The sequence below is a fragment of the Squalius cephalus genome, assembly GCF_949319135.1.
Source record: "Squalius cephalus genome assembly, chromosome: 17".
Taxonomy (NCBI): domain Eukaryota; kingdom Metazoa; phylum Chordata; class Actinopteri; order Cypriniformes; family Leuciscidae; genus Squalius; species Squalius cephalus.
In genome coordinates, this window is record NC_137138.1 from 33,611,169 (window position 1) to 33,623,276 (window position 12,108).

The 12,108-nt window shown below is 36.6% G+C and overlaps 1 protein-coding gene across 1 annotated transcript in view; it reads left to right on the plus strand.

Moving 5' to 3' along the window:
* The first annotated feature begins 1,006 nt into the window (after positions 1-1,006).
* oatx (organic anion transporter X) overlaps positions 1,007-12,108 on the plus strand; it is a 41,545-nt gene continuing 30,443 nt past the window's right edge. The window contains exons 1-3 of the mRNA XM_079848011.1: positions 1,007-1,635; positions 8,121-8,224; positions 9,815-9,969. Coding sequence (XP_079704137.1) covers positions 1,255-1,635; positions 8,121-8,224; positions 9,815-9,969 — 640 coding nt within the window. The 5' untranslated portion in view covers positions 1,007-1,254. The remainder of the gene's footprint in view (positions 1,636-8,120; positions 8,225-9,814; positions 9,970-12,108) is intronic.

Below are 12,108 nucleotides of genomic sequence, written 5' to 3' on the forward strand. Positions count from 1 at the left end.
TGATCTTCTCCTGCAGAGGTTGTCTTTAGTCGCACTATGACACAATAATATGACATAATACGTAATGAGTTGTTTTTTGAGCTTGGTTTCCATAAAAGCTGTTTTTAGTACAATGAATTAAGTCTAAAGATCAAGGAAAATTTGATTTCTCTATTCATGACCCCTTTAAAATGTTTGTGAATACAGGTTCAGTTTAGGATGAACATGATCCTGTCATATTTTGTAAAACGTGAAATCAGAGTTTAGATTCCAGAAGTTAGATTCCCAGCGAACACAAATGTTTAAAATATTTTGCAATTAAGTTATGAAAGCGTTATTTCTGAATGTCCTCTGAATGTTTAAAATTTTTAAAGACGTTTAACTTGCAAGTTTAACTTGTGGGAACATTCCATTCTATAATTTTGAAAACTATGGGAATGTTACTTGTGAATGTTCTAAACATTCTGAAAGAAGAGTTAACATTTAAAAAATGTTAAGCAAACATCCAAGTAAAACGTTTTAGAAAAAAAGAAAACAAAATCCATTGATGATATTGTTATGCTTTAGCAAAGCATGGTGTAGGAAGACGATTAATGTAAACAGATTTTATTAACAAAAGGACACAAACAAACTCAGCATAAACATTAATGAACCGACAGATGAGAACTGAAACATAGGCAAATAAATACTAAGGGCAAACAAAGATGATTGAATGTACACGTTTATGGAATATGTTTGTTCATTACTTTGAGAGAAAGTTGTCAAAACCTTGGCCAAATTTCTGAGAACATTCCCTTTTAGCTTGGTTTAATTAGTTTAATAGTATTTTTGGTTACCAGTTTATATTTGACAAACTTTTTTAAAAGTGAACTTTACAAAACCATCGTTTTCTTATTCATATAAAAAGACAAAAAAGTAAAGAAAGAGACTTATCTTACTTTCTCAACGGGTTTCCTCAAGGTCACTTGTTCTGCACAAGCTCTTTATGAAAATTCCAGTGCAGGGGATTTTAATCAGATTAAAACTTATTGCACTCTGTGTGTGTCATGGAGGGGGTGACTTTTAATTCACTTCAGCTCTGTGTTTGGAAGAATGCTTTGTGTTCAGAAATCAGAAACTCCTTTGGCATCCATTAACCCAAAATTAATCATTCAAAGTTTTAAATAGCTTTTGTTTTTTGTGTAATTTTCATTGAAGGTAAAGAGTTCAGTCGTGGTCAGTTGTGTCAATCTGCTGAGGAAAACTCTAGAAATATTACGGGAGTCTCGGATCAGTATGGGCTTTGCGGATCTTCTGGATGAAGTTGGTGGGTTTGGACGCTTTCAGCTGATTCATGTCATGCTTCTGTCCATCCCGGGCCTTCTGATGGCTTGCCAGAATTTACTAAATAACTTCACTGCTGGTGTGCCGGAGCATCACTGTCGCATACCGAATATAACGGCCACACTGAATGAGAGCACCTCATCACTCCTGCGCGCGTTTATCCCACTGGATTCATCACTGGCACTGTCCAAATGCACTCGCTACACTGAAACTCAGTGGCATTTAATCACAGACAAACTGAGTCACAGAAATGCGACTGAACTGCAGACAGAGAGTTGTGCTGATGGCTGGACATATGACAAGACTGAATTCATCTCATCTATAGTATCAGAAGTAAGTTGTTTCATTAGCTCTGACACAAAATATGAAGGCCTTTTTATCAACATTATAGGTCGAAATTTATACAGTGGTGTACAAATGTTTTAGGATAAAAAAAACAGAAAAGCTCTAAATAGGCTAAATATTTCAAATTCTGCACTTCTAGGTTTATGCAAATTAGTGGCAATGAGATATGTCGACAAATTGTAGACATTGAGTCAGGTCAGAATTAAGTCTTTTTTCTATCGCAGTGCAAGATGCTCTTTTCAAATCATGCTGGAGAACATGGATCATTAGGTTTAGTCCATGCCAGCATACAAACGGCTGAAAACACACTAAATATTGAGACATTCTCAAATGAACATGAATTCAGCTTTTTCAACATTTCAATTGTTACTTACAGCGATAATCGATTTTGCAATTTTATTAAATATATGAATAAAATAATATTAAATGAGAAAAGTGGGAAAAGTATTACTAGGGTCATTCTGTATCAACTCAACCAGAGGTCACCGGCTCAAATGTTTGACTTTGATCTTTCTTTCTTTTTTTCTGTAGAAAGGCAAACATAAATAGTGATGAAAACCAAAATATTAAATGTCACAGATGAATATGTACTGTAGATGTAGATGAATATGTTTTGTAGAGGGCTGTCAAAATTTCTATTTGCACCTGAGATTTGGAGCCAAATTAGAGGGGTGTAAAAATGACTTTAGAACGATCAGGTTTATGGTCTTTAGGTCAGCATCATTATTATATTTTTACACTGTGATTGGTATAGGTGTATCATAAAATCTGTTTACTTTAGCAATCTTTGTTTAATTAAATGCTAACGGTGCCCGTTCAGAAATGGAAAAAAGTCTTCGGGCCCTATCTTGCACCCAGCGCAATTGACTTTGTACAACGAGCATGTATCATTCCTATTTTGCACCCGCGCAAAGCGCGCTTTTCCCTCCACAGAAGCACGTCGCTAAACTAGGGAATGAACTTGCGCTCCCTGGGCGGTTCAGCGCAAAAAAGGAGGCGTGTTCAGGCGCAAACGTTCCTTCATGCTATTTTGCAGGTTTAGAAAACAATTGCGCCACTAACCAGGAAAAACTAGTTTAAAGTCAGTGGCGCGTTGCGCATGTTATTCATATGCTATTTTAAGGGCGATGCTTGGCCATAATCAATGTAGCGTGTGCACAACGCGCATACACTTTGATTCTCTCATCTACACAGAAGCAGCCGTTTTCATTTTTGCAAATCATACATTATTACGATAGATAGATAGATAGATAGATAGATAGATAGATAGATAGATAGATAGATAGACAATTTATTATAAAAGCATACATCTAGCTTACACATTTACCCAAATTATCATACGCCTTTTTAACCGAAGTTAAAGGAGAACTCCGGTCAATTTTAACATTGAGCTCATTTTTTTGTAAATTTGGAGTGCTGTCAATACAGAGAACAACGACAAAAATCGGTGTTGCCTACACCGTGTTATCTTCTTTTTAAAATTTGCACCCTGTTGACTTAAATGGGGCAAGTTTTAAACCTGCTTTTAGCCTCTTAACATCCTTGATGTGTCATTACAAGTGCACAGGTCATGTGAGTGATTCCTTTAGAGTGAACACGGGTGAATCTGACTGCAGTAGATGTGAAAGATATGAATAAAAATGATGTTATTTCAGCCAGCGCTCATACCTGTATTTTCTTCCTGTTTTCGGTCGAAGTCCATAGTAATCGATTGTCGAGTTCACACGCATAGGTTTAGTTACCTATGATCATGCGCGTGAACTCGACAATCGATTACTATGGACTTCGACCGAAAACAGGATGTAAATACAGGTGTGAGCGCTGGCTGAAATAACATCATTTTTATCCATATCTTTCACATCTACTGCAGTCAGATTCACCCGTGTTCACTCTGAAGGAATCACTCACATGGCTGTGCACTTGTAATGACACATCAAGGATGTTAAGAGGCTAAAAGCTGGTTTAAAACTTGCCCCATTGAAGTCAAGGATAACACGGTGTAGGCAACACCGATTTTTGTCGTTATTCTCTGTATTGACAGCACTCCAAATTTACAAAAAAATGAGCTCAATGTTAAAATTGACCGGAGTCAACAGCGCCAAGACCCGCCCACAAAGTTACTTGCGCTTTGCGCTTTGACACTTGCGTTTCAGATCGTTAAAATAGGGCCCTTCTTGTGTTTTTTTTCCTCAAGTTTGAATGCCTGTAACTCAAGAAGTATTAAAGATATCTTAATATCTTTTTAGATTCCGGTTCTTAACAAACTTTTCATTTAGTATCTTCATTTAAAGGCCCTCGATGGATCAGTCCCACAGATATGGAGATATTAATGCAGCGCCATGATTAAATTGGTCAATTGCACACATTTTCAGTGGTAAACCCCAAATGTGGGTCACTTTGCATACAGTTTTGTTTTTGTTTTTTTTAAAGAGGAATATCTGAAGAACAAATAATGTTGAAACTAGAAATGTATCTCGTGTTTTTCTATCAACACCAGTAATTTTTGAACAGGTCCTAACTATGGTTTGCAGATTACATAACTATTCTTAAATTATTGTAAAACCTGCTCACCCTGCACCGGATCCTGTGAGCAACAGTTCAAAGCCACCTCCAACCCTGGAGATATTTTGAATTTTGAAATATATTCCATCAATCAGATCTAAAGATATTCCTCATAGCGTTCTAACACAAAAAAATACCGCAGACGCACCTACTCATGAAGCACTCATGGTTCTCGCTTATAACTTCAAGAAGCATGCACAGAGACTTTTTTCTAATTTCATCTTCTATCCTTAAATATGTGAAAGATGTTTCTCACGTCACTGCCCCCTTATCAGATCATAAATTAGTTGCAGTAAAATTAAGTGACATCAATGATAACCCGAGAATGAGGGGCTATTGGAAACTTAATAATACCTTGTTACAAGACAAAAAATTTAATAATAGTATCATCAATCTTACCAAATAATTATTTACCGGATCAACCAGAGATTATAAAAAAAATTGGGAGTTCTTTAAATATAAAGCTAGATATATTGCAGTTAAAAGACGTAAGGAACTTAAAGATATTAAACATAAAACTGATTCAGAATTGGTTAATAGACTTAATGTATTACTAGCTAAAGTTAAGATTACAGAAGAAGAAGATATGGAAATAGATATGGAGATATGGCTTGAGGAGGGGGGAAAGAATTCCAGCTATTTTTTTGCCCTGGAAAAAAGAAACGGTCAGAGGAAAGCTCTTTCAGCACTTAACATCGATGGAGTTACCTCTAAAGACCCAAAAGAAATATCCGAATTTGTTACCAAATTTTATAGCAATCTTTATACGTCTAAATTTAACTATGACAGCTGTGAAAAATGTATTGATACAATTAAACACCATATTACAATTATTGATCGTGAGTTTAGTCGAATTTGTGACGCTGATTTATCAATAGATGAAATTAATCAAGCTCTGCACTCAATGAAAAAAGGTAAATCCCCGGGTATTGACGGGCTTTCAGTAGAATTCTATCTTCATTTTTGGGAGTTTATTAAATTGCCTTTATTTCATATGTATAAGGAATGCATCAGTCAGGGAGAAATGACCTCTACAATGAAACAGGGAGTTATATCCCTTATACCCAGGTCAAGCAAGGACCCTTTATTAATTGACAATTGGCGGCCTATTACTCTGTTAACATTAGATTATAAAATGTTAGCCTCTGTTTATGCTAAAAGATTAAGTACTGGTCTAAATAACATTATTTCAGAATCTCAGTCGGGATTCATGAAAGGCCGTCACATATCTAATAATATAAGGTTAGTATTAGATGTGCTGGATTATTCTAATTTAATTCATTCAGATGGTCTCATACTTTTTCTTGACTTTCAAAAAGCTTTTGACTCTTTAGAACACAAATTTCTTTTTCGTACTCTTAAGTTATTTGGATTCGGTAAATCATTTATTGATACTGTAACCATGTTTTATAGAGATATTAACAGCTCAGTGATCGTTAACTTTGATATGTCCAAAAGGTTTGACACTCATCGTGGAGTCAGACAGGGCTGTCCAATCTCCCCGTTTTTATTTCTTTTAGCTACTGAACTACTTTGTCTAAGCATTAACCAAAATGAAAGTTTGATTGGAATTTCTATATTTGATCATGAGTTTAAAATTGCACAGTTAGCTGACGACACCACACTATTCTTTAAAAAACAGTTACCTAATGCTCTGGAATTAGTGGAACAATTTTCATATGCTTCGGGTCTAAAACTTAACATTTCAAAGTGTGAAATTATCTCAATTCATGATATAGATGAGACATCTTTGGAGGGGATCCCAGTTAAAAATTGTGTAAAATATCTAGGTATCCATATCACTAAAAATCCAGTTACCAGACATCTTTTAAACTTTTCTGATAAAATGACTAAAACTAAAAACGTCTTCAACATCTGGCTTCAGAGAGATCTTTCATTATACGGTAGAGTCCTTTTATCTAAGGTGGAAGGGCTCTCTCGCTCCCTGCTCTCTCTCTGTTTATCAATGATAAAGCTATAAGGGAGATTAACAAAATATTTTTGGATTTCATTTGGAAAAATAGGCCTCACAAATTGAAAAGAGAAGTACTCTCTAATTCCAGAGTTGAATGTGGCCTTGACTTTCTGGATTTTGCTGATACTATAAACACCTTTAAAGTAAACTGGCTGAAAAGATGCCTTGTGAATCCAGTGTCGTTATGGTTTTTCATTCCTAATAATATCTTCAACAAACTCGGTGGCCTGTCTTTTCTATTAAAGTGTAACTTTTTACCGAGCAAGTTACCCATCTCCTTATCTAACTTTCATCAGCAATGCCTTCTCTCGTGGGAATTGTGTTTTGTCCATAGCTTTTCTCCTTCAGAATAATGCGGATATAACCGTTAGAAATAAGTCTCTCTTTTTTCCTAGATGGTTTAACAATAATTTTAATTGCATTCTATCTGTCTTTGAGGATTCTGGTCATATTCTAACTTATAAGCAATTTTTGAATCTCCATAATTTTCCAGTTCCACCAAAGGAATATAATACCTTGATAAAAGCTATCCCAGAAGGCTTAATTCAGCTAATTAAAAATCACCTTTACCTTCAGTAAAGGTAATAGTGTTTATCCGGCTTTACGCTTGGGCGAGATAGATTTTTTAGATCGAAAATGCAACAACAGACATATTCGCACAATTTTTCAAATGAAGAGAAAGGTTACTCCAAGGGTAAATTCTATTGGGGATCCCTTGTAACAAACATAATCTGGAGAAAGGCCTGGCTTTTGCCTAGTAAATTTTGTGTATCCAACAAAGTTAAGGAAATTAATTATAAAATCCTTCACAAAATCTATCCTGTTAACTCATCCATTTCTAAATACTCTGATATTGATGAGACTTGCTCTTTTTGTGGTTTTGTTGAGGAAACGGTCACCCATTTATTTTGTGAATGTAATGTAACCAATAGATTTTGGGCTAAATTGAGTGTTTTTGTTTTTGGTCCTACAAATATGAAACCACACCTTCATCCTCAAAGAGGTTATCTTTTATTATGAAAACCCAAAGCTGATGTCCCTTGAGCATGTTGTTAATTTCCTTATCTTGTATGCAAAATTCTTCATCCACAAGCAAAAATGGCTTAAGTCTCCTTTGAGCTTCCCTCTTTTTCTTGCTGACCTTAATTCTTTTATTTCATCTCTTAGACTTATAAATAACAAAAAAAAAAAAAAAAAGTGCAACATTTTGAATGCATTATGATGATTTATTGAAAGATATGACTTAACCTTGTTGTTATGCTTTTCTTTTTTGTATGTATAATTACATAATGTGCTATATGCAAATCCAGGTTATTTTTATTATTATTATTTATTTATTTTTGTATTATTGTTTGTTCATTGTAAGAGATGCAACATTGCTTCACTTCCCTGAGCTTGTAATTATGTGTAAATTCTGCAATAATTTTTTTTTTTTTTTTTTAAAAGAAGCATGCACAGATCGTAGAAAATTGAAAACTCACCAAACTCAGCATAATCCATCACTCAGCTCTAAAGATATTCCTAATGGAGTTGTAACACACTAACCAACCCCCCCACCAGGTTGCAGTGATGAGCATTATTGTAGCCGATCACATTCACAGACATGTATGCAGCCATCTCGTCATTGTTACTCATTTTCTGCACACTAACGAATGCTTTCATCATAACTAACAGTGCAAACGCAATGGAAATAAGAGATTCGTTTATTCTAACGGGAGTTTTGGCGAGAGTCCAGAACACTTGCGCTGTTTGATTGACAGTTCCAGCGATTGTAAAGGGACTATCGAGATGATCATTTAGTCAACAAAATGAGTTACACTTGATAACTCCCCATAGGAATCAAGTGAGGGAGTCAGGACCACCATTTTTGTCAAGCACAAAGAGTAAAAAGCATGTGTAGTGTTTTGCAGTAACTCTTTTCTCTCATTTGTCACAGTGGGATTTAGTTTGTACACTTCGTCCACTCAAACAGATGAGCCAGACCATTTACATGGGAGGAGTGCTGACAGGTGCCATTGTATTTGGAGGGTTATCAGACAGGTAAAGCATCCATAACTTTCTGTGTACACGGTCACGTCTTTGGACAAAACAAATTCACATATGATGCATTTTTGGAAAGTTAAAAGATTCAATAAATAGTATACATGATGTGCAAGTGCATTTAAAGTCCGCGTGAACCGGAAGTTGCAAACGACTTTTCTCCAGTGTTGTGACGTATTTCCCAGTGAAAAGGAATATTGAACAGAGGGCAGGGTTTTACTCTAGCGCTCCTCCTCTCCATCTCTCACTCATAGCAGACTAACGGTTTGAGGGAGTGGTTAAGCGTTTCCCAACCCAAGCCGTTTTTTTTACAAGAAAACAACACCACAATCTTTAGCTGCATAAGAACGCTAATTATCTCGAATAAGACTCTGGTAATAATAAGACTGCTTAATAAAATATGTATAACATACAGAAAGTAAAATGAGAACTGAAAGGTAGCCACCATGGATGAGATAAATATGATGCATACGTCATGAGCTCATATGCAGGATTGCCACCTTTTTCAGATCTTCTAAACACAGCGTTGGATTAAATGAAAATAAAAACTCACCTCTCCCCGCAAGCTGAATTGCAAACAATTTCAGATATCTCAATATTTTTTCAAACTCATTTGACCAGTTAGATAGAAAAGAACTGATTCAAAACAGCTGATAGAAAACACACACACAACAGGTCGGTATACAATAATTTCCCATTATCACAGAAAATGTAATATAGAACTAAATTAAATATTTTTAACAATTAACTTATTGACTAGAAATTTATTTAAAAATGTACAGGCCCCATGAGACAAGTCTAAAATGTAAGTTTTTTGGCTTTCATTATGAATATAAATATAAACTTTGAGGTTAACTATAAGCTTGTGTGCTCCAAAACATTGAAAAAACACATTTACTGTTTTCCTTATGGTGAATGGCACATAGGGTATAGGGAGCGATTCAGAGAGCATAAATATGCGTCCTATTGGGGCGAATTTAGGCAGCTTGTAATGGCAAAAAGACTGTCTGTTACAATATAAAAAAAATCTTCTCAATACAGTCTCAATCAGTGAGTGTCTCGCTTCACTGTCATCCAACATACAATATACAAAAATGATTTACAAATAAAAAATGCAATGAAAGTAATCTCTCAAAATAAATAAGTACTTCTCTAAATGTGTATACATAAGTTATTTCTAACAAGAAGTTGGTGAACAAGAAGTTGGTATTACTAACAAGTACATGGCAGGGGGCAACATACACTTGGAGTGAATTGAGGTAGCAGTGACATTCCTTAATTTGATGTGAGCTGTGAGTCCAAGAGAGGTGTAATGTGGGTCCTCTTTGGATAATTGAAGGAAGACATGCTGCCTTGATTCACTTCTCATGCAAGAGAGACGGTGCATTACACTTCTCTTCTGCAGATTAAGAGATCATTTTGAAAATTATTGTTATATTACATTACAGCATGTAATATCTATGCATGCTTATCTGCACTACATCCCAACATTGTTAACAATTTTATGGACTACAAAAAACACTACAGAACCATTTTAAACTGGTGAATTTCAGATTCAACTCTTTATTGTGTGTTTATATTCTCGTGTAGGTTTGGACGAAAGCCTATTCTGATTTGGTCATATTTTCAGCTCGCTGTCTTAGGCACATTTACAGCTCTCTCTCCGACGTACTTGGTGTACTGCATCCTCAGATTCCTGACAGGAATGTCTGTGTCCGGAGTCATTCTCAATGGCGTCTCACTCAGTGAGTGTCTCTCTTCACTGTCATACAGCATACCATATACAACAATTATTTACAAAGTAAAAATAAAATGAAAATAATCTCTCAATAAATTAAATAAGTCAATCACTTTACGTCAATTAGCAAAAGAAAAACTATAAAGGTAAATGTTTAAAGCAGTCGTTCCCTTTCAAGGGAACTTGGCGCTGCGTCATGGTGTTGACGCTATGGGAAAGCCTCCAGCATTAAATGTTGAACAGGCATCTGACTCAGAGGAGTTAGATGTTCAGTACGTGATATGTTCATTTTTTCCACACACTTCTTTTTATTAATTTCATTTATTCATTAATTGCCTTAATATTGGGTGTATAGCTATGCTGCATTGCAAACGTTACGGTTCTGCAAGTGTACCATACTGATCTCCTGAAAGAGATATACTTCCTTTCTGGGGGTTCTTGGATGTAAATGTTGTTTGGGTATTGAGGGATGTGTCCAATTCTAGCTGAATATTGTGTCCCAATTTAAGGATTGGTGTGTCACAATTGATCAAGACAAAAGGGTACATATTTCTCTGCCTGAAGTTCCCCAGGCTGCTTCACAAGTAAAGCATGCTTATGTTGATTCTTCCACCAATCTAGCCTGAGGGTACCCAACGGGTGAATAATATTTGATGTAACAGGTGGAAAAATACTTGTGGTTTCATTTGTGATGCAGGTCAGGAATCAATAGGCACGGGCGGACTGTGGGTCCAATAGTCAAGACTATTTCGACTCAATTCGGTAACCACTGATTGATAATTGGTTGTGTATTCCATCAAGTACTGCAGGTGCGGGTTTACCAAACACGACCGGTGCAGGACTCAACCGTATCTATATGGACTGACCCCGGCTTCATCCCTGGACACCCCACTTGAGGCGTATTGCCATCATTGTTGCGACAGACACGTCCTTTCATAGCAGTCCTAGATGACTGGGTCCTACCGACTAGGAAAAAGGAAAGTATAAAGATATCTGAGGACTCAAGGCTTTAAGTTGACAACAACCTTTGGTGCTTCCGCCCAATGGCCCCACTTTCCTCAAGGCCCAAGATGGTGCGACTTATTGTCTCTAATTCTGAGAAAACTTTCTGGGCGCAGGGCTTGGAACCATCAGTTGTTACCTGGTCTATTGACTGACTCTATTAGACACTCAGATTATGAGCTCTCCCTGTCAGTGATTCAGTGCTGTGTCAGGCAAGGCCTTTCTACACAATTCTGAAAAACCATTCTCAGGCATGGTGTTAACCCTAGGATTAGATATTTTTGGGTTAACTTTTGCTCAGCCAGTCTGTGATTGCTTTTCACAGCTTGGTTGAATAGGCTTTTTAAGAGTCTTTCAGCCATGGTCTGCTCAATTGACTGAGGTCATTAGATCGTTCAGCTCTTTTCAGTGTTGTAACAGAGTAGACCTGTCTGCACGCTTCTAAGTTCTTATGCTTTCGCCTTCTGGGTTAGTAACTCATGTTCACTAAGTCTGTCATAGCCTTTCATAGCTTAGGTGGGCAGGTAGTTATAGGCAATGCAAGCGAAGGGCCAAGGAATTCATTTTCAAGGCCCGTGATGGTTTTGTAACCAATATCTCTTTTTTTGAGCAAATCTTCATATAGCATGGGGCTTGGCTCTGATATGATATGATATGATATGATATGATATATGATATGATATGATATGATTGCCTTTTTTGGTATTAATATTCCCATAGCGTCAACACCAGGACACAGCATTGAGTTCCCTTATCTCAGGCTACATTTAACCCAGTTCCCTAAGAAGGGAACTAGATGCTGCGTCACATTGTCATACTTCTGGCATGTCTACATCATCGGATCTCCGTTAACCAATAGAATTGGCGTTTTCACACGTGCCTCAGACATCGGTCATGCTGAAGGTGTTCCCATAGCATCAACACTGTGATACAGCATTTCATTACTTATGTAAGAAGGGTTTTACATACCTAACCTGAGATGTTTCCAGTCCTGGTGATGGGGACCTACCGCTCTGCACACTTTGCATATATCCCCTATTTTACACACCTGAATCAGATTATCAGCTGATTAGTTGAGAGCTCCATGAACTGAACTGAGTGTGTCAGATAGAAATTGCACAGAGCGGTGTGTCCCCAAGATCAG